Genomic DNA, 24,506 nt, shown 5'->3' on the forward strand with positions numbered 1-24,506 from the left:
TTCAAGCCAGAAAAGGGGGAAATCAAGCTCCTTGAGCCACAAAAAGCCTGATCAGAGAAGGGTTAGATGGACTTGGTTTCACCAAAGTCCATAATTTTGTTAAATATGTTAATTCCAAAGCTTTATCAATTCTTTTGATTTTAATTTTTGGTCTTAAAGTGTGTATTTATATGTAACTTAGTCTTTTTTAATGATCTCATATAGGAGGAATTGCAAAGAAATTAAAGGAAAGTCGTTTGGAGCAAGAAAGAGTGTAAAGCAGGGGTCTGCGAGATTTCACAGCCTAAAAGAAGCCTCTACGAAATCGCCACTTTGCTGCGAAATCATTTCGTAGCCTCAGGGCCCTCTTTGCGAAAATTTTCGTAGCTGCGAAGCACCCTCTTGGCACAAGAGTGCCATTTCGCAGCACAGTTCCCCCCATTTCGCAGCTGCGAAATGGGCTACGAAAATGTCCTTTTGTTGCGAAAACGACCTTTTGCTGCGAAATCAGCCTTCCTCTGCGAAAATCAAAACGACCCTTGATATTCCTTTATTTTTTATAAAAACCGGTCATTTGAGCTGCCAAAAGGTTTCAGAAAGGAAGAACACCAAAGCAACCTTTTGTTCGCTCTCTCACCTAAGCCCGAAGCCGCGCAAGCCACCGGCCATCACCTTCGGCCATTTTCTTCAGTCCGCCATGGCGTAAACCAGAGGAGCAAAGTCATCATTTTCGTCCGGCCGTAAGAGAGTCGCGCAAGAAGCGCCTATTCAAGGCTCCACATCAAAGCCTCTATGACAAGTAGTCGACCCACCTCTGGTTGAACCCGCGCCGTTGAGTCCTCCTCCGACGCGTTATCAAACCAGGTCAGGTGGCCGTCCCCCGCAAGAGAAAGCCAGGGTAGTAGATTCAGAGCCAATTGACTTAACGGAGCAATCTCCGGACCCCTATCCAGAGCCGTCACCGGCGCTGTCTTTAGAGCCTCTGGCGGAGCCTCAACCGTCGCAGCCACCACTTGCAGAGTCTCAAATTCCCTCAGGGATAGCTCCTGAGGTGCTAATCAGGCATCCGATGGTCGCTCAGCCGCCCATTAAGGGGAATTTGGATTACCAGGCTCGACCATTTCACTCTGAGCTGTGTTTTGACACAACCACCTTCAGGTTTCAGCCGGAGCTCGCAGACTCATTCCATCTACTGCATAGATATCGCTTGGAGCATTTGCTGACCCCCAGGGATTTTTTCTATCCCCGAGTAGCAATGGAATTCTATCAGTCCATGACTACTAATTAGGTCAGAGATCCTACTCTTATCCACTTCACCATTGACGGACGTCATGGTATTTTAGGAGCTCGCCACATAGCAGAGGCCCTGCATATTCTATATGAGCCAGCCCGTCTAGAGGATTATCGAGTATGGACTAATCCTTCCCAGCTTGAAATGGTTCATATTTTATCCAGAGGAACATCTATAAATCCATATCTGTTGAGGAAGGAACTTCCTCCGAGCATGTTCTTCATTGATGCACTCCTGCAGCACAACATTTATCCACTTCAGCATTGGGTGCAGAGCTGAGGAGTTCTGCTAGAGGCCCTGTTCAGGATATCAGAGGGATATTTCTTTGGCCCTTACCATCTGATTATGGTTGTCCTTCTCTACTTTGAAAAGAAGGTGCATAGGAAGAAGCTGCTACGAGCGGATGCTATTCCACTTCTTTTCCCGAGATTGTTATGCCAAATTTTGGAGCATCTGGGGTATCCATCAAACCCTCAGCTGGAGCGCAGACGTATATGCCGAGAGGTATTCACTCTCGACAAATGGACCAATATGACAGCATATAGAGCAAAGCATCCAGAGCTTCCACAGCCACAGTAGCCAGAGGACCCACAGCCAGCTGAGATACCAACTGCCGGGAGAGCATCTCCAGAGCCCATACCTGAGGGTATACCCTTTGCTTTTCCTGCCACCCACAGCACCCCTCCAGTTATTCCAGCTGCATCAAAGCCCTCTACTTCAGCCGAGCCTAGGATGGCCATACCCCTTTTAGAGTATAGAGATCTATGCCACACATTGCAGACACTGACCGCGACTCAAACCAGCCTTGCTCAGGAGATGTCAGCTATTTGTTCTCAGCAGGAGCAGATTTTGACCACCCAGACTCAGCACACTGCCATCCTGAGGCAGCTTCAGCACCATCTGGGTCTTCCATCAGCTACTGAGCATCTCACCCCTACTACTATAGTGCCCCACTCAGAGGCCACAGAGCCTCATGCCCCTCTTGAGCCGGCAACTGAAGATGCAGAGACATCTACCTGAGCCATCAGCTTACCAGCATCATCCTCCCCATTTCTGATCATTTACATACTTTACTTTATGTATTTCCTTTATGAAATCCCATCTTTTTGGTATTATATAGTGGGATTGGTTGTATTGCTTGTTTTTGATATAAAATTGTACTGCCATCAAGTAATACAAATCTTTAGCATTTGTGAGCACACTTAGCATTATATTATTTTAATTCCTCTACTCATATCTTTTATTTTTATTTTTAAACATGTGGGTTCTCCTATTCTACTTGAACTTCATACCACTCAAGAGGTACCACTTCCTCCCTATTTTTTAATCGTTTTTGTCACATTGAGGACAATGTTCAGCTTGGTTGGGGGGAGAGTTGAGGAAGTAAGTATTGTTAATAATGCTAAGTTATTTTGGTAATTTAGTTGTTTTTTGCTTAATTTTAGAATTTTTAAAAGTTTTTTTTCTCTACTCTCCATGGTTATTAAGGAAAAATTTTCAAAATGAAATGGGAGAAATTGAATTTTTGTCTTTTCACTTGACTTAGAGTTTGTATTATGCTTACTAAAATTGATGAATTATTGAAACTTCTATTGAATTCAACTTTAGTTCTTCCACTTTAAGCTATTCACACACTGTGCACAATAGGTTCCGATTATAAGATGAAAAACTATTTCCCTCTTAACTTAGGAAAATTTTAGACTTGGTACCTTTGACCTCATTTAATAGTGTTGGGACACCTTATAAAAGGCCAATGAGCCTGTTAAAAAAAAAAATGTTTGTTTGCCTTGAAACTCGAGCAAGGTCTGAAGAGTATATGGAGAAAATCTTTAAAACCTAGTGCCTTAAGCCTTCATTGGTTGGGAGTCACCGACCTCAATGCTCGTTACAAGGGTGGATAGGTGGAGTTTAACATACTGTAGGTGCTTGGGTATAAAAATTCATTCTCAAAAGTCCGGGGTAAAATCCGAGGAGTTAGTGGTTAAAAGATCCTTAAAGCTTGATGCCCTAAACCTTAATTGGTTGGGAGTCATCGATGGACCCCCGTTACATGGACAATTTAGAAAAAAATACCTTTAAGCCTTGTACTCTTACAATGAAAAAAATTGTGAAAAAAGAGGTGCGTTCTTAGCCTATTAGAGGTTGACCAGTTTGCTAAGCTTGGAAAAAAAAACTAGGTTGAGGGGAGAGATTAGTTCAACATACTATATTCGGAAACTAATAAGTAACACTTAGATTTTTGTGGAAGAGTAAGGTTTGGTCCTTTGGAAGTGGAAACTCTTTTAAAGCTTAAATTTGCATAATGTCTTCTCTTTAAGAATTGTGATTAGACAAGTTATTTGATAACTCTTGTTGAAGTTTGAGTTTTATTTCTTTAATGTTCCATGTGAGAGTTAGATCATCATGCCACTTGAAAATTGTTTTTTGATCAACATGATGTTGTAAATTGTAGTACTTTTTATTTTTATTTTTCTCTCCTTCATTGCTAAGGGACTAGCAATATATCGGTTGGGGGGAGTGATTACTACTCAAAAAGTGCTATTTCATAGCTTGTAATTAACTCTTTTAAACACTTTTGAGTAGTAGTTATTACCTTTTAACCCAATTAACATATTAAGGACCCTTGCAATCAATTCTAATCAAATTGTGTTAAGTTTTGGTGTTTTGATAGCTTTTTGATCACCAAAGCAATCCAAGCTTGAGGAGAGTTCTTTGGAATCCATGGCCAGGCACAAGGCATCCGGACACACCATCGGAGTGCCGCGTGAGCTGTGGCAGGCTGTCTTTTTCATCCAGACAACATATCCGGATAGGATATGCTATCATCCAGGTGTGATGATCACGAGTGCCGTGTGCTTCTCCCTAAGGGAGTCCGGATAGGGGAGTGCGCTGTCATTCCACCCGAATGTATCACATCCGGAATTCTGCTCCGCCGTCATTCCATCCGGATATTTCACATCCGGTGCCTGACGCTGGATGGGAGAGAAGGGCGTTTCAACTTCCCCGGTTAGACATATCCAAATCCTCTGACAGCGCTTACCCGGAGAGTTTCGCAACCATTTTGCACAGTGCCACGGTGTTCTCCTAAAGCTTCCAGATATGTGCGATCGAAATTTTGAGATATTTTGAAATATTTTTGCTTTAGATATTTGATGTCTAAATCCCCAAACTCTCCTTGTAACCCACCAATTATAGGATTCCTTAGTTATTAAGTTTGGAAAAAGGATGAATAACCTTGTATATATTATTATTGTAATTTTCATATAAATATCTCTCGGGAGCCTGTTCTCAGGGAGAAGACACAACTTTTGTATAGTTTTTAAAAGGAAGAAAAATGCAGAGCTTTGCTTTGCTTTTACCTTCTCATTTTGATTGTATTTTCTTACTAGCCAAACAAGCTCTGAGGATGTTTCCTCAAAGAATGAGTGGCTAGACTTTTAGTTCCTTGGAGTTAAGGTTGCCGGGAAAGGTTCCAAGTGCAAGAATTAGTAGCTTTGTGGTTTCAGCCATTAATGAAGAGAAAGTGTGATCCTTTAATGATTTATATATTTTTAGTTAACTTAAAACACCTTCAATTCACTTGAGCCAACACTTGGTAAGGCAAGTGATCTCCGTCCATGGAGATGCACTAGTTTACCTCTTGCGAGCTTTTGGGAAGTGACTTGAAGGTAGGATTTTCTAGAATTGCCAACACTTGGTAAGCTTTTGGACTCCAAGGAGATATCCATTAGTTATCTCTTGTGAGCTTGAGAAAGAAAGTCCAAGGTTAAAGATCACCTTGAATGGAAAATGCTAGGTGAGAGGCACGAGCCATTGCAAGTTGCATCAGTGAGAGGGAATTAAAGCTGAAATCCATTTAAAGGATACATCTGTACAACAACAATTAGAGAATTGACTATATGTTAATTCTCTAATGCGAGGAAATGAACCAAATGACCGGAGCTCTGTCTTTGCATGAGGAACCTCCCCTGTGACCCTAAACCTCCAAGGAATGTTTTTCTTCACAAGTAATTTCCATTACTTCCTTTGCCGTTAGATTAAACCTAAATCTTTTTCAACCAAAGTTTGTGTTTTATTTCTTAAGCTAACCTTGAAATGAAAAAGCACCAATTCACTTTGAATTGGTATCATTTATGAATTGAAAACCCTTCCCAGTGAACGATCCTAGAGCCACTATGCTATAGTAGCTTTGTCTTTACTACCCTAGATCATGGTGTAATAGGTTATAAATTTTGTTGATTACTCCCTCAATCAAGGAGCACTAGCTGGACATGAATCAGCTGATACACCAATTGGGTATGAATCAGGATTGATTGGAACCATAATCCAATTGTATTGCTTGAAGGCTTGGTTTGAAAGCCTTGAATTAATGGAACCTCAAGCTTGGGACAGAAGTTAAAAGAGAGTGGGCATAGGTCAGGTTGGGTCAAATCACTAAAAAATCTAGTGTTTAAATTCTCTCGTCCATACTCTTTTATTTTATATGAAATTGTCTCTATATTATTATTATTATATATTGGAATATAATTGTTCTTGCATTCACATAGTTTGAATTTGTAAAAAGAGATCATCATCCTATTCACCCTCATTCTAGTATGATTACCTTACGCTAAATTAGCCATTTTTTTCTAACATAATGGATAGAATAGTGGAAACTTAAGTTTAACTTTGTTACATTATGTCTTTCTTTTAGGAACCTATTTCAACATAACCATACACACTAATGCACTTACTATGGAAAACCTATCCCAATAACCAATACAAATTATTTCTCAAATTATGAGGTAGTGCACTATAACCCTAAATGGATTTCTTAAGCCCATGAACTCGTTGTGAGCAACTCATCTACGTGCAAGGAACCCATGACTTGAATTTTTTGTGCAACTCCTAATGCATCCAAGTTATGTACAATGTAAGAGATGTTAAACTAAATGTTATAAGGGTATAATATAGGAATAAGGTTTATAAAATTAGGAAAAAAGAATCATATTATAAATAATAAATCTTTTTATTGTTACATCACATTATGTTTTTAAGAGTTTTATCCTAACACTAAGATGTGAAATGAGATGTGTAAAGGCCTCAAATGCATCCTAAGGCCTATAAAAGTGAAAGTCTATATCCAAAATAAGCCAAATGAGTCACCTATGTGGGAAGCTTCACTCCACATGTCCTTCCCAAGCTCAAGACCCTTTGGTTGTCTAGGGTAAACAGATAATTCATCTAAACCAAGTTAAGCTCCATCTGGCACAAGAGGAGAGATAGATTTCCTTTTTCTCTAATGCCAGACGGAATGGGCAGACCAAGCCGATTAGGACTTCCAAACAGACAAACCAACCCAGCAGGAAATTCCAGGCCAATATTGGATAGATGATTAATTCACTCAATGCTTGAGTGACAATCTAGATGACATTTATACCCAAAAAATAAATGTCAATTAGTGTTACACGCAATTAAGGACATTGACAAACGTAAATGCATAGTCAACGATATGGTCCAAGATTCTTACACGATAGCTAAGAAATGACACCAATCAACAACTCTTGTTTGGTATGATTGCCTAGTCTACACTGAGATGATGGTGTTGAATACCTTATTATGGCTTAGTATCCACCACGATGGCGATCATCAATGCAAGGCATGAATGCACAGTCAACATTGTGACGATGGTGTCATATGTTCTATAAAAACCCCTTGAAAAGCATGAAAAAAGTACGCTCGCACATAACCATTCAAAAAAGTTGGATTCACTCTTGCAAGATTCTAACTTAAGCTTCGGAAGGGTGTGCCTGAACCTACTATTCAGACATCCTTTTTTGTAGGAAAGAAGTCCATCTAACTCCAGTGAGCTAGATGAACTTGTATCCAGTTTACACAACACCAACAACCTATACAATGAAAATGTATTGTACTCATTTTTTAAGTTTGATGTACTTATTTTTCAACACAATGTACCAATTTTTTCAAGTATGTATCCCAGGTTCTAGGATGTGAAATGTGATGTGGAAAGGCCTCACATGCATCTTAGGGCCTATCAAAGTGAAAGCCCATATTCCAAATAGGCTAAATGAGTCATATAAACAATGCAAATGCAATGTAGTTATTTTTAAACAAGATGTACTTATTTTCAAATATAATATACTTATTGAGAAAATAAAGGCCAATCTTAATCAGAAAAACACCCAAGAGGGGGGGGGGGGGGGGGGTGAATTGGGTATTTAAAAATATTTTTGAACACAAAAAATTCAAGCACAATAGAAGCAAATATAAAGAGATAAAGTTAGAGAATTCAAACTCAAATTTTATAGTGGTTCAATACTTCCTTGCCTACATCCACTCTCCTCAAGCTCCCAACTGAGTGAGTGTTCCACTAACTTGAAGCTTCAACCAAGGTTCTAATCTCCTTTACACTTGGATTTGGGCTCTAATGGGTTCTTACACAATCTCTTCAAGATTCAACTCACTTGAAGGCTCTAACACTCAATTTACAAGAATGATCTTCTCTCAACCTAGCTCAATAATGGCTCCAATACAAATAAAGCTAGGATGAATCACAAGGGTGCACTAAAGGATATGCAAGTGAAGATTTAATGCGCCAAGAAAGAAATGAGAGCTTTTTAAGGCAAGAACAAGTGCATAGACAAATAAATGCAAGTGTTCTCTATGTCAAAAATGAAGAGGAGCTCTCAATTTATAGGTTTCTAACTTCGGGAACCAAGAAAAATAAAAAACAGCCTCAATAGATCAAGCTGGGAATCGACCGATTCACTAGTCGTTAGAGCCTTTAATGCTTTGGCAGGTTACCGTTGCTTCAATCAGACCTCGATCGAAGGTCAACTAGGAAGAAGGATACCTCGATTGGGAAGGGAAGGCTAATGGAAGAGAGAGAGAGTTTTTGCACTCCTTGATATCGGGCAAAGGGAACTAGTCGGCCGGTACCCTGGCCGGTTGAGTCGATTGTCCTAGTGCCTCGAGCGGTTCAACCTTTTAGCCCAAAAAACCTATCTTTTTCTATTTTTTTCTTTTCTAACACTTAGGCAAGGTCTTTAGATAAATTAATATGCCAATTTTGAAACGTTTTGTCTAAGGTACATTTGATAAAAATCAGGTTTTAATGAAATTGTAACTTTAAAGAATAAACCAAGTTTTCCAAAGATGCATGAAATGATATGTAAAACCTAAGTGCACCCATGCATTCATCTTACATTTGTTTCTTATGATTAAAGGTATTCCAAATGTCTTGATCTTGTATCCATTAGGTCCTTTGATGAATTTCCAAATTAATACCTGAGATTCTTTACAATTCAAACCAATTAGTAACTTTAGCATGGTTTGTTATCATGAAAACCTGATTAGGAGAACCCTTGGGCTAACAATCTCCTCATTTTTTATGATGAAAAACCTTGGTTATCTAGGAGAAGAAAAATCTCCCCCTCAAACCAATCATGGATCAATCAATCAAAATTTATGAAGTTAAAACCAAGAAAATCAAGACATGCTAAAGAGAATGAATTTTGAATAAGAAATAGTGTAAGTCATGAAACATATAGCATAATATATATAAGTTAAAAGTACATGAAACATATAAGTCTATCATATATACGATCCAAACAAACGATATGACAATGATATATAAGTCAAAAGTACATGAAACATACAAGTCTATCATATATATGATCCAAACAAACGATATGACAATGATATGTATGTAAGTCTCTTAGATCATAAATATCTCCCTCTTTTGGCAACATAAAAAAGAAATGAAGGGGGTCTTTATGAAATCAAGGTTGGGGAGGTGGAAGTGGAAACACAGAGCATAGGTAAGCCATCATCTCCTCATGCTAAGCCTCTTGGCGACCCTCAATGCGCTCAATCCTCTACTGGAGATGCTCAAACGCATCCTGATGTTGATCCATGTGAGCCTCCATACGCTCAAATCCCTACTACAGATACTCAAACTGAGAGGTGAAGTCAGTCTGATACTGATCCATGAGATCCTCCATGGAGTAGAATCAAGTATCACTGACTACTAGAAGCTCCTTTATGCGAGTGCTGAAGCTAATTTGAGTAGATAGATCCATCCAAGGTGCAGGATTAGGAGCTTGAGGTGCCTGATGATGTGGTATCTCTATGTGAGGAGACTCTGTGAATGATGGCTGAGAAAATGGTCCCACTGTCTAAGTCGACTCAAACATCATCGGCTCAGAAAATGTGGCCTCAAACTAAACACCCTCTAAATGGAGTGGAGGAATGTCAAGCTTAGGCTTTCTCTGTTGAAAGCCTTTCTAAGGGTCTACTTCACCCTCCATCTCTCGTATCTCGGCCTCCTCTTCTACTCCGAGATGCACTTGTCCTTGTCCTCAAGCCTGTGTTGGTGGTCTCTTTGCTTTCCTAATCCAAGAACCATCGGAGGCCTTCTCAAATTTCATGCGCCCCAAAGACTACTCATCATATGTATCATAAATACTGAGGGCCTCAAAATTTGTCTCTCCACTCAAATCAACCCCGACATCCTTAAACACTCTAGTAAGGAAGTGGTCATAGGGAAGTATGCGGGTCATGCTCTCGCAACATAAGATCATGTGCATCATCATCAAATACCCTAAGTGAATCCGTCTCCCATTCAGAATAAAGTCCATGAGGAATGCCTCATAATAAGAGACCTCATCTCGGTGTTTGGCTCGTGGTAGCAGGATAGAGCAAATCATGTGGTGTAGTACTCTACTGATCATAGTCAAGCTGAGGGCCGATGGTTTGCCCATCCCTTAAGCGTCTGCAAGTCCACACATTCTTTGAATGACTTCTCTAGCCTCGAAACCTAGCATAGTGGGCCAAATATTGGACTCGTACACCCTGGGTCCAATTGGAGCAATATCGAAAATGCGGCAGATGCTCTCTTGGTCCAGCCGAATCTCGACTCCTCTAACGGTGGAAACAATCGAGCCACCAATTCCATATGTCGCCCTCGAATAGAACGCTTGCACCAATGTCAAAAAAATTGACTTCGAAACCATCACCATGGGCAGCTAACCCATCCTACTGAACAGTCCCTCAAATCCAAAATGCTAGAGTTGGGAGAAATTGATACTTCTCCCTGGAACTACTTTCCTCTGAGCAAACTTTTGCTTGTACCGCTGATAGTCCTCCATAGAGTTGAATAAGGTGATGTCAAACCTCGCCTTTCGACGAACCTCCGACTGAGGGGGCTGAGACGGCTCAGCTGGGTGCTTGCCCTATGCCCTAGAGGCAGCCAACTCTCTCCTAGGAACCATGAGAAAGATAGAAACAAAAGGAGACGAGGCTAGTAGAGAGAGAAGCACTCACAACCGAAACCCTAGGTGCGCGGGAATGGTGCTGAAATTGACTGTGACGCACAGAAGAAGGAGAAGTCGGCCCAAATCCAAAACCTTAGCCTCTAATCTTCAAAATAAAATAAAATAAATCCAAAGCCCTCAATCTACTGCAATGTCCTAAAAAATCACTCATTGGCAGTTGAATCGATAGAACTCTTGAAGAACCAAAGGAAAAAAAGTGAGAAAATGAAGCACGAGAGGCTATTTAAAACCTCAATCCCTACGAACTGGTCGACCAGTCCTGGTCCGGTCGGCAGCCTAGTCAACGGTTTGACTTTTCACCTTTTGTGCATTTTCTCATTTTTTTTATCACCCTACCCTTTTCAGTTGAAAACCCCAATTTTTGATGTCCCATGCCCAGGGAATTTTGATTTTTGGCCAAAATTTGACCATTTATCTAAGTATATGTCTATATGATGCATATGACATGAAAGTCATGTAATTAGAAGGTATATTCATCAAGAATTCATTAAGTAATCATTAGATCATGAAGAAATCACCCCTAGTTGTCTTCTAATATCAACAAATTGTTCTTCACTTGGAGGTTTTGTAAAGACATCAGCAAATTAATCTTTTGTGCTTACAAATTCAAATGTTATGTCACCTTTTTGTGCATGGTTTCTAAGAAAATGATGTCTAATCTCTATATGCTTAGTCCTAAAGTGTTGCACGAAATTTTTTGATATATTTATAGCACTTGTATTATCACGTTTAATAGGAATATGCTCAAAAGATAAATCAGAATCACTAAGTGTTTGTTTCATCCAAAGAATTTGTGCACAACATAAATCGGTTGCTATGTATTAGGCTTCCGTCATTGACAAAGCTACCGAATTTTGCTTCTTACTATGCCATGAAACAAGTGAGTGTCCTAGGAAATGAAAAGTGCCACTAGTGTTTTTTCTTTCAACCCTACAACCACCAAAATTAGCATCCGAAAATCCAATTAATTCAAAGTTATCACTCTTAGGATACCATAAGCCTATGTCCATTATCCCTTTCAAATATCTAAGAATTCATTTTACGAAACTTAAGTGAAACTCTTTAGGACAAGATTGAAATCTAGCACACAAGCATACACTATACATAATGTCGGGTCTGCTAGCGGTCAAATATAGCAAAGAACCTATCATGCCTCTATACATAGTAGAGTAAATGGATTTACCTACTTCATCCTTATCAAGCTTGATGGATGAACTCATTGGAGTCTTCATTATTTTGGTTTCTTCCATGTTGAACCTTTTGAGAAGATCTCTTATATACTTTGCTTGATTGATGAAGGTTCCTTCATTTAGTTGCTTGATTTGAAGTCCAATGAAGAAGTTGAGTTCTCCCATCATGCTCATTTCAAACTCACTATGCATGCACTTAATAAATTCCTCACAAAGAGAAATATTAGTAACACCAAAAATGATATCAACATATATTTGAACTAAGAGCATATCATTTTCTTTGGTTTCATGAAAAGAGTTGTGTCAATTTTTCCAATTTTAAAACCCTTTTTCAAAAGAAATTTACTCAATGTTTCATACCATCCTCTAGGTGCTTGTTTTAAACCATAAAGTGCCTTTTTAAGTTTAAAAACATGGTTAGGAAAGTTAAAACTTTGAAAATCGGGTGGTTGTTCAACATATACTTCTTCATTTATAAAGCCATTTAAAAAACCACTTTTCACATCCATTTGATATAAAACAAAGTCTTTAAAACATGCAAAGGCAAGTAGCATCCTAATGGCTTCCAACCTAGCTACGGGGGCAAAGGTTTCTTCATAATCTATCCCTCCTTCTGGATTAAAACCTTAGGCTACCAATCTTGCTTTATTTCTAAAAATTATGCCATATTCATTCATTTTATTTCTAAAGACCCATCTAATTCCAATAACACTTTGATTTGAAGGTCTTGGTACTAATTCTCATACTTCATTTGTTTCAAATTGATTTAACTCTTCTTGCATAGCAATCATCCAATTTTCATCAACTAAAGCATCATTTATATTTTAGGCTCAATTTGAGAGATAAAAGCAAGATTATTACAAATATTTCTAAGATATAATCTAGTTCTTACCCCACTAGATGGATTACCTATAATTTGATCTTGTGGGTGGTTGACTGATTACTGCTCAAAAAGTGCTATTTGATAGCCTTTAATTAATCCTTTTTAACACTTTTGAGTAGTAGTTTAGGCCTTTTAACTCAATTGGCATGTTAAGGATCCTTTAAAGCAATTTTGATCACTTTGTGTAAGTTTTGGTGTTTTTGTTAGTATTTTGATCACCAAAGCAAGTCAAGACTGAGGAGAGCTATGAGGAATCTTGGGCAAAGCTTAGAATTCAATTGCCAAGAGTGAATCCGGATTGCAAGGAGAAAAAGCAAAGAGAATCTGCCATGAAGCTTATTCTTGATGACAGTCGTAGCAGCCACTTTTGGAGCACTTTCTGAAGTTCAAATGATGCATGCTATATACCATTTCAAAGCTCAGGAAGTCAACAATCCAATGCTTCAAACGGTACGCGATTCGGAGTTGAAACGAAGAAGTTGCAGCCCTTACAAGTCAATCACTCTAAAGTGTTGAGGAATCAGCCTTTTGTTGCGAGAATTTCGCAACACTTTTGTACAGTAAGGTGTTTCTCCTTCTGACGATGCACGAACCATGCCGCGAGAAGGGAGCTGGAAACCTCAAGATGGAAGCCAACTTTGCAGCCTAGTGAAGATAGCTCGGTGTTGCGAAATAATTTCGCAGCCCTCTTGGGTGTCTGCGAAATTTCGCAGACCTCATTTTTTACCTGCGAAATGGCTCCTGAAGCCTCCCGAAGCTTGCTACCGACATTGGGAGATATTTTCCATTAGATTTTTGTTGTCTAAATCCCAAAATACTCCTTGTAAACCACCAATTACATGATTCCTTAGTTTTTAAGTTAGTAAAAAGACCAAATATCTTTGTAACAATTAGTTTTATATTGGTTTGATATATATACCTCTCGGGAGCCTGTTCTCGAGGAGGAGTTCCTTCTGTAAACGTTTGGGTAAGCAAGTAAAGGTCTTTTCTTTCTACTGCCTTACCTTCTCACTTTGTATTTTCATTTTATTTCTAAGTTATGAATTCTCTGAGGAGTTTTCCCCAGAGAATGAGTAACTAAACCTCCAATTCCTTGGAGCTAAGGTTGTCGGGGAAGGTTCCAAGTGCAAGAATGCTAAGCTCTGTGGTTTTAGCTAGTAATGAAGAGGAAGTGAAATCCTTTAGTGATTTCAATGTTTTTAGTTAACTTAAAACACCTTAGAGTCACCTGGGCCAACACTTGGTAAGGCAAGTGATTTCCAACCATGGAAATGCACTAGTTTACCCCTTGCGAGCCTCTGGTAGGTGACTTCAAGGTAGGATTTTCTGGAATTACCAACACTTGGTAAGCTTTTGGACTCCTAGGAGACATCCATTAGTTATCGCTTGCGAGTTTGTGAAGGGAAGTCCAAGGTTAAAGATCACCTTGAATGGTAAGTGCTCGTGAGAGGCATGAACCATTGCAAGTTGCATCAGTGAGAGAATTAAAGTGAAATCTAATTGAAGGAGTCTCTGTACATCACCGGTTAGAGAATTGACTATATGTTGAATCTCTAATGCGAGGAAATGAACCATCTGACCGGAGCTATGTCTTTTGCATGAGGAACCACCCCAGTGAACCTAAATCTCCAAGGAATGCTTTTCTTCCTAAATTATTCCAAACTTCTGTTAAGTTAGTTAGTTTAAATCTCAACCTTTACAAATCAAAGTTTGTGTTTTATTTCTTAAGCTAACCGTGAAATGAAACAAGACCAATTCACTTGGAATTGGTATCCTTGATTGCTTGTTAGTCATTCCCAGTGAACGACCCTAGAGCCACTATACTATAGTAGCTTTGTATTTGCTACCCTAGTGTATGGTGTTATAGGTATAAATTTTGTTGATCACTTCCTCAATCAAGGAGCACCAGCTGAACACAAATCAGATGAGACACCAATTGGGCATGAGTCATTGACGACAAACTTCCAATATTTAGGAAGGTTTTGGTTTGATTCACCTTGCACTTGTTGAGGAGGGGGTAGTGCCAATGGTGATTCTTCTTTCTTGAGATCCTCTCCAATTTCTTCTTGTTGCATTCTATCTTCAATTTTCAATTTTCCCATGTAAGTCTCTAAACCTAAATCATCATCAAAGCTTTCTATTTCTTGGAAAGAATTGTTAGATTCATAAAAAATAACATGGATGGATTCCTCTACAAACATGGTTCTTTTGTTAAAAACTCTAAAATCTTTACTTGAAGTTGAGTAACCAAGGAAAATTCCAACATCCGATTTTGCATCAAATTTTCCAAGACTGTCTTTGGTGTTTAATATAAAACATTTGCACCCAAAGACTTTGAAATAGCTAATGTTGAGTTTCTTGTTTTTCCAAAGCTCATAGCGAGTTTTCTTAAGAATGGGCCTCAATAATATTCTATTTAAAACATAAGAAGAAGTGTTAACCGCTTCAGCCCAAAAATATTTTGGTAAATTGTTTTCATTTAGCATGGTTCTAGCCATTTCTTAAAGAGTTCTATTTTTCCTTTCAACTAACCCATTTTGTTGAGGAGTTCTAGGAGCCGAAAAATTGTGTTAATTCCATGCTCATTGCAATATTCTTCAAAATCAATATTTTCAAATTCTCTCCCATGATCACTTCTTATACAAGTAATTTTAAAACCTTTTTTCATTTTGAACCTTATTGAAAAACTTTGAAAACTCATAAAAGTCTTCATTTTTTTTTATTTAAAAATAGGACCCATGTGTATCTAGAGAAGTCATCCACAATAACGTATGCATAAGATTTTCCTCCAAGACTTGGTGTCCTAGAGAGACCAAATAAATCCATATGCAACAACTTAAGAGGCCTAGATGTGGAAATGAAATTTTTGTTTTTGAAAGAGTTTTTTATTTGCTTTTCCACTTGACAAGCTTCACAAACTTTGTCCTTTTGAAAATTTAATTTGGGAAGGCCTCTAACAAGTCCATCTTTGTTGAGTTGGGAAATGAGGTCCATGTTAGCATGTCCCAACCTTCTATGCCACAACCAACTTTGATCATGCATGCTTAAAAAGCATCTATCATGGCCATTATATTTTAAAATATTTATAGCATAAACATTATCACATCTATGGCCCATGAAGATGGTTTTATCATTTTGAATATCCTTGATGATGCAATGAGATGCTTCAAAAATCACTTTAAAACCTTTGTCACAAATATTGACTAATGCTTAAAAGGTTATGTTTTAAACCATCTACTAATAAAACACTTTCAATAAGAGAGGATGTGGCATTACCAATGTTGCCTTGACCAATGATTCTTCCTTTTGCATTGTCTCCAAAAGTAACATATCCTCCATTTTTCTTTGTAAGGAAAGCAAACTTGGATTCATCTCCGGTCATGTGTCTTGAGCATCCACTATCCAAGAACCACTTATCCTTCTTGAACCCTACAACATAAAACTCAAGTTGATTTAGGTACCCATATCCTTTTAGGTTCTTGAGGGTTAGCGACCTTGGATTTTTCAATCCAAACCTTCTTAGCTTTTGCATTTGAATTCTTTTGAGAACCATTTCTTAAAGGACATGTACTACTAATGTGCCCTCCTCTTCCATAAAAGTTGCAAGTAGTGGAAGGACTTGTACTTGTGGATTCTTTTACAAAATAGTTTTTAAAATACTTTTGATTTTTTGAAGATTTGAATCCTAGCCCTTGTTGTTTGTCAAAAACACATTTTTGGCTAGCTAGAATCATTTCAAAAGATTTTTGTCCACAATAAAATATTAAAAGAGAGGAGGTCAACTATTCATTTTTCTTTCTCAAAATCTCATTTTCTTTTTCAAGACGAGTTTTAGAAATTTCAGCAATTGAAAATTTTTCTTTTACTTCTTCAAGTTGTTGAATTTTCTTTTTAAGATAAATATTTTTCAAGCTAAGTTTTTCAAAATCCTCATACAATTCTTCAAAAACATCATGCATATCTTCATCACTAAAGTTAGAGTTTACCTCATCAAATTCATCTATTGCCATGAAGCACTTGCTTGCCACTTCTTTCTCCTTTTCTTCTTCGAAGGATTCTTCACTTTCACTCCAAGTGGCCACCATTGCCTTCTTCATTCTCCTCTTGGCTTCACTTTTGTAGAGAGGACAATCATATTTAATGTGTCCTTGTTTCTTGCATTTGAAATACACCAAATCTCTTTTCTCTTCCCATTTCTCCTTGTCACCATGAGATGAAGATTCCTTTTTAGAAAAGTCTCTTCTAGAGGTGAACCTTCTTCCTCTAAAGCTTTCACTCCTCATGTATTTGTTGAGCTTTCTTGTGAAGAGGGCTAAATCATCATCTTCTTCACTTAGTTTTTCTTCTTCAACATCTTCTTCTTCCTTACTTGTAGCTTTGAGAGCTATGTTCTTCTTCTTTTTGTCTTCACCTTCTTGTAGCTTCTTTGCTAAATTGATCTCATATGTCATTAATGACCCTATGAGCTCCTCCATAGGTAGCTTGGTCAAGTCTTTTGCTTCTTGAATTGCGGTAACCTTTGTATGTCACTTTGATGGAAGTGACCTCAAGATCTTCATCACCTTTTCAGATTCCTTGTAGGTCTTTCCCAATGCTTCAAGACCATTGACAATGTTGGTGAACCTAGTGATCATCTCAACAATAGTCTCATTTTCTTTCATAAAAAATAATTCATAGTTATGAACAAGTAAATTGATCTTTGACTCTTTCACTTGATTTGTTCCTTCATGAGTTATTTCAAGCAATCTCCAAATTTCTTTAGCCGATTTGCATTGACATATTCTATTATATTCATTTCTATCCATAGCACATTGCAAAGTGAAAACAACCTTAGCATTTAATTGAAAATTTCTTCTATCAAGCTTATTCCATTATTGCTTGGGTTTTGGAACCATGACTCCATCAACTAGTTTTGTAGGAAAAGTTGGGTCATCTTCAATGACGTCCCATACGTCTAAATTGGTTGATTGTAAATACCAAGTCATTTTAGTTTTCTTATAGGGATAGTCGGTTCCCATAAAAAAAATGGAGCTCTATTTTTTGTAAAACTTTCAGTGTGAGATGAGCTTAATGGAATAGCCATTTCCTTTTAGATGATTAAGTCTTAAACAAGAGGTCCAACTCTGATACCAATTGAGAAAATAAAGGCTAATCTTAATGAGAAAAACACCCAAGAGGAGGGATGAATTGGGTATTTAAAAATCTTTTTGAACACAACAAATTCATGCACAATAGAAGCAAATATAAAGAGATAGAGTTAGAAAATTCAAACTCAGATTTTATAGTGGTTCGACACTTTCTTGCCTACGCTCACTCTCCTTAAGCTCCTAACCAAGTGAGGGTTCCACTAACTTGAAGCTTCAACCAAGCTTCTAATCTCCTTTACACTTAGATTCTGACGCTAATGGGCTCTTACACAATCTCTTCAAGATTCAACTCACTTGAAGGCTCTAACACTCAATTTACAAGAATGATTTTATCTCAACCTAGCTCAATAATGGCTTAAATACAAATCAAAGCTAGGATGACTCACAAGGGTGCACTAAAGGATATGCAAGTGAAGATTTAATGCACCAAGAAAGAAATGGGAGCTTTTAAGGCAAGAACAAGTGGGTAGACAAATAAATTCAAGTGTTCTTTATGTCATAAATGAAGTGGAGCTCTCAATTTATAGGTTTCTAACTTCGGGAGCCAAGAAAAACAAAAAATAGTCTCAACTAGTCGAGCTGAGGGTCGACCGATTCACTAGCCGCTAGAGCATTTAATGCTTTGGCAAGTTACCGTTGCTTCAATCGGACCTCGACATGGAAGGAGGATACCTCGACCGAGAAGGGAAGACTGCTGGAAAAGAGAGTTTTTTTGCACTCCTCAACCGGACCTCGATCGGGCAAAAGGAACCGATCGACCGGTAGCTTAGCCGGTTGAGCTGGTTGGCCTAGTGTCTCGACTGGTTCAACCTTTTGGCCCCGAAAACCTATATTTTTCTATTCTTTTATTTTCTAACACTTAGGCAAGGTCTTTAGGTAAATTAATATGCCAATTTTGAAACATTTTGCCTAAGGTACATTTGTAACTTTAAAGAATAAATCGAGTTTTCCAAAGATGAATGAAATGATATGTAAAACCTAAGTGCACCCATGCATTCATCTTACATTTGTTTCCTATGATTAAAGGTCTTTGAAACGTCTTGATTTTGTATCCATTAGGTCCTTTGATGAATTTCCAAATTAATACATGAGATTCTTTACAATTCAAACCAATTATTAATTTTACTGTGGTTTGTTATCATCAAAACCTGATTAGGAGAACCCTTGGGCTAACACTTATTTTTTACCAAGAATGGACCTACTATCCTATAATATAAAATGAAATGTGGTAAGTTTGTAAATGCATTCTTAAGCTAACAAAAGAGAATGATCATGTCTAAATTAGGGCAAATGAGTCACGTACATGATGTACATGTGATATACTTATTTTTAAATGTGATCTTATTTTCTAATATGATGTACTTATTTTTGCTAAGGATGTATCTACTATCTTAGCATGAGGAATGAGATGTGGTAAGTCCATAAATGCATGCATAGACCTACAAAATTGTAAGATCATGTCCAAATTGGGGCAAATGAGTCACATACATAATGTACACGCAATCTGCTTATTCTTAAACCGGATGTACGCATTTTTTAATATGATGTACTTATTTTTTCTAAAGATGTAACTACTATGCTAGCATGTGGATTGAGATATATAAAGTGTGCAAATGCATGCCTAGACCTATAAAAGTGGAAGATCATGTCCAAATTAGAGCAAATGAGCCACATATATGATGTACATGCAATGCACTTATTTTTTAACAGAATGTACTTATTTGCAAATATGATGTTCTTGTTTTTGCCAAGTATGTATCTATTATCCCAGCATGTGGAATGAAATGTGACAAGTTTGCATGCCTAGGCCTACAAAAATGGAAGATCATGTCCAAACTAAGTTACATTAGTCATGTTTAAAAATAAGTACACCGCATATACATCATTTACATATATAGCTCATTTACCCTAATTTGGACATGATCTAGGCTTAAATAGCAAAGTGGATGTAACCTTCTCGCATTGAGAATGAAGTTGTGTGTAGTGTATTCTATCTTTTTTTTTTTTTTTTGTGTGTGTATTATTACTTTCATAATTAAAGATTTTCTCCTAACAAAAAATAAAATATTAATAGTAATATAAACATAAAAACAATTTTATAAATGTATATTTATTTTATTTACATGTGATAAGATCCAAAAATAAATAAATAACCATTTTATTTATCATTAGTATACAAAATATTTGGTTAACATAAATCTAATAACATTTAAACAAAAAATAATTTCTAAATCTAAATACAAAATGATGAAATGTATTATTATAATTAATATTTAAAATTATCAACTATATTATTTGTAGTATAGTATTTTAATTTTTTTTGTCTATTATATATTTATGTTTATATTTAATTTATTATATATAGTTATTTATTATATACTATAATTTTATGTTTAATATATTCAAAAAATGATTAAAATCAATAAAAATGAAGAGATGAAAGAATGGAAAAAAAATTAAAACTAAAAAGATTTTATGAAAGATCAACATATTAAAAAAAAAAGAAAAAAAAAAAAGGGCAAACGTGGTAGGTGAGAGATTTTGTACTTGTAATATTTGAAACTTTCAATTGTTTATACTTAATACATTTATAAGGAATAATTTTATGTTTTGTAAATTTGACATGGAATGTGAAAATTGAAATTTTTGAATGGTAATTCTTTTAATTAATGTATGAAAGGATATTTTCCCTTTCTCATGTGTATCCTGACAGTAGTTTTGACACACAAGGTTAAGTAGCATGTCTATCAATTTTTCTAATACAAAATGGAATGGCAATCAATAACTCCTTTATTTTTTAAATACAATCAATATAATAAAACATCTCTATAAGGGGTGTTTGGTAAAATTTAATATTTACTATTTAATGATTTAAGTTGACTTAAAATTAAATTATATTTGAGTTGTTTTGACTTAAAATTTATTGTTTAATTTTAACTTAAGTATTAAAGTTGTTTGGTAAAATTAAGTTAAAATTTATTCTAAATCTTTGAAATTTACATATTTATCTTCATAAATTATAAATAATAAAAGGAAGTTAAGTAATAATAGAGGTCATGGAGTAGTAAAAAAGATTGTAGAGGTAACTAGGGTAATTGATGGTAAAAATATAAAATAAATATATGAACTTAATAATAAGTTAATTGTTTTTACTTATTATTTAAAGTTATTTTTACTTTAAGTCATGTCATTAATTTATTTTACCAAATATACTTAATTTATTTAATGACTTAAATTAAATTATTAAATCACTTTAAATTATTATGTTGGTTTACTAAACACCGACTAAATCTTTTTTTATTCTCTCAAAGATAATTTAAGATGAAGCTCGTGAACTTGTGGTAAGAAACAGTTGACAACGGTGACTTTGAGGTCCAATGGACAAGACAGATAAATTAAATCATTTTAGACTATCTTTTGCCAAATATATAAAAAAACTATTACAAAGGTTATTTAGAAAACGTGACATAACCAATTCTATCTATGGTGCATAATATCATTATAGATTACGCATTAGCGTAACAAGCACTCCTTTTAGTGTACCAAAACAATACTAAATAGTTAACAGCCCATGATGTTTCACTTCTACTCGATTCCAGTCTTCTTTCTCAGCCCCATGACAAAGGCATGGACCTTGTGTGGATCTGCAAGAGAAGACGACACGCTCTCCTTTTGCATGCACCTCTTGGTCCAAGCTATCAACTTGGGGCACTCCGCCTCTATGCTGAAGTTACCAATGCTCTCATATGCATAAAACCGGGAAGAGAAGGTCACCAGAGCCACATCCACAAGCCCAAAGTTTTCACCACCAAAGTAAGGCTTCTCTCCCAGCTCTCCTTCCAAAAGCTTAAGGCACTCTATGAATTCCTTCTTGGCTGTCTCCTGCTCTTCTCCCTTGGTTAACAATATCTTCTTTCCAAGGTCATAGAGCTGCGTGAAACATAGTGGAGTCAAAGAGAGAAAAGGGTCTTTTTTTTTTTTTGGAGCATTTCATCAAGTTTCAACTTCTTGTATAGTTGGACAAATTAATTAAGATCCCTTCAGCATAGAAAACTCTCATATACTAGGAGCAAAATGAAGGGTGAAAGAAACCTATCAGAACCAGAAAGAATGCATCATATAGAAAATGAGAAGAAAGAGATCAAAGAAAATGTTGAACAGCAGGATCACAAAAACAAAAAACCATACACCATTCTTTAAAAACTAGACTCTGTATCCTCCTCTTCCTTCCTCTTTTCCCCCTTTCTTGGGGGAAAAGGCATTTGAGATATGCTTTTTTGGATTGAACGAACATATTTCAGATTCAACATAACAAAGAGATCAAAACCCATATAAGAAATGTAAAATGGACTCTTGCTGAATAAACAGCAAGGAGAATCAGCGAAGTTCTAGTTTGACACCGCAAACCCCCCGAACAAGCCATCAAAACTAAATATCAAAAGAGAATATGTGAAGAAATATAACTTCTTATACAAATCCCTCACCATAATCAAAAGCTGAGCCAATCTCCATGAATCAATGGAAAAGAACGATTTAAATCAACAGCAGACGTACCTTCTTGTCTATGTAGTCCGCCCAGAACCTGGCCTGAGCTCTCTGGTATGGATCAGTAGGCAACAGCGGAGATTTATGGTTCCAAACCTCATCAATATACTGAACTAATATCATAGACTCACAAATGGGCTTTCCGTTGTGGATCAGAACTGGGATTTTCTTGTGAACTGGGTTCACTTCAAGAAGCAGAGGGCTTTTGTTCCACAAGTCCTCCTCTCGTTTTTCATACTTAAGGCCCTTCTCTGCCAGGGCAACTCTGACCCTCATACCAAAGATGCTAGCCCAGAAATCCAACAAGATAATCTCATCCGCCATTGCTCGACAAGATTCAAACTCAAGTTTTTGATGAAGAACACAAGGGGAATTGTTGAATACTTATAGCTAATGTTAGAACTTCAGACATTTCTAGGAGGTGGCGACGCTCACCCCTTACCTCAGCTTTTGTTTACCTTTCCATAGTATATTCTTACCTCAGTTTCGTGTCTCCCCAGAATTCTCATATTTTAAGTTTATTTATTTATCACCCAACTAATTTTAACTAAATATAATGCATTTATTTTATAAAAAAATATATATACATATTAAAAATGTTAGTTAATATATTATTATCCTTATATCATTTGTATAAAAATAATTTAATTTTAAAATTATAATTTGATAATTGCCCTTTTATGCTTACTTTTCAATCTAAAAATGTTAATAGATGAAAGAAAATTTAGTGGGTGTTTAATAAACCAACTTAATAACTTAAATTGATTTATTGACTTAATAACTTAATTTAAGCCATTAAATAAATTAATTATATTTGATAAAATAATTTAATAATATAACTAAAAGTAAAAAACTATTTTAAGTAATAAATATAAAAAAAATTAACTTATTTTTAAGTTCATATCTTCAATTTATCTTTTTACCCTCATTTAACGTAGTTAGCTCAACGATTTCTTTTGCTACTCTATGACCTCCACTATTGTTCGACTACATATGTCTTGATTATAATTTATAAGAATAAATATGTCAATTTGATAATTTAAAATAAATTTTAAGTCATTTTTATCAAATAATCTAAATACTTAAAGTAAAAATTAAATGATAAGTTTTAAGTTAACAACTTAAATATAATTTAATTTAGAATCAATTTAAGTTATTAAGTAATAAATTTTAAGTTTTATCCCTTTTAATGGGAGTTTTTATTATATTATCTGTATTTAAAAAAAATCAATACGTAATTTTAAAAAAAAAAAATCTTAAAATGTGAGCTTGTGAAACATGTAATCTAATTAAATTAACATTGAGAGAATTAAGTAAACTTTATTTATGACATGGTAAAATATAGAAGCATCCACGTCAGTGCTTGGATCATTCCACGTCACTGCTGTCGGCTAGTCAAGTAAAAGGCACCGATACGCTGACCGTTCCCACAACAAAAATATGTCACGCAAAGGCATAGCTAAGGAAAATTCACGAAGACGATGTTGATGTACATAGGTTAAATAAAACATATTTTTTAAGAATTCTAATTTAAGGTTATTTTTCTAACCTGCACCATAGTAACTAAATAAAAAAAATTCTATAATTACTCATTCTTTAAATTTTTTATATGACAAGTCAATGATGAAAGTACTTTTTCTTTTCTTAATAAAAAAAAAATTGGGGAAATCATTAATAAGTGCACTGAAAAAGGATTTTTTTTTTTAATTATTTTAACTTTCAAAATGCCTATTGTGTGGGAAAAAAAAATTCTATAAATATCCACTCTAATAGTAATATTTATTAAAATTCCAATATTAGTATGAACTCTTCTCCCCACCACAGGCTAATTAACCCAATTTTCTTTTTCTTTTTTCTTTTACTTTTAAACCTTGATATGATAGGTGAAAGAGCTTTATCATATATGGTAAGCCGACAGCCGGCATTGTTATTTTTTCTCCATTTCACCAAGAAAGTAATGTAACTTTTGACTTTTCTTTTAATATACTAATTACTCATTATCTCATGAAATCTTTTTTATTTCATCATTTCATCTTTTCATTTTTTTTTAAATTATTTATGGATACTCTAAACATAAAATAATAATATATAATAATTAATTAATGAGAAAATTTTAATATAAAAATAAATATATAA

At 35.8% G+C, this 24,506-nt stretch overlaps 1 protein-coding gene across 1 annotated transcript; it reads right to left on the reverse strand.

Annotated features, from left to right (window-relative positions):
* Positions 1-21,293: 21,293 nt before the first annotated feature.
* On the reverse strand, positions 21,294-22,744 carry LOC100259478 (probable glutathione S-transferase). Its single transcript, XM_002262608.5, has 2 exons — positions 22,380-22,744; positions 21,294-21,755 (listed from the first exon to the last, which is right to left on the reverse strand). The coding sequence occupies exons 1-2, from the start codon at positions 22,692-22,694 to the stop codon at positions 21,411-21,413; spliced, it is 660 nt and encodes a 219-aa protein (XP_002262644.1). The 5' UTR covers positions 22,695-22,744; the 3' UTR covers positions 21,294-21,410.
* Positions 22,745-24,506: the final 1,762 nt, after the last annotated feature.

This window comes from Vitis vinifera, chromosome 19 (genome assembly GCF_030704535.1).
Source record: "Vitis vinifera cultivar Pinot Noir 40024 chromosome 19, ASM3070453v1".
Lineage (NCBI taxonomy): Eukaryota > Viridiplantae > Streptophyta > Magnoliopsida > Vitales > Vitaceae > Vitis > Vitis vinifera.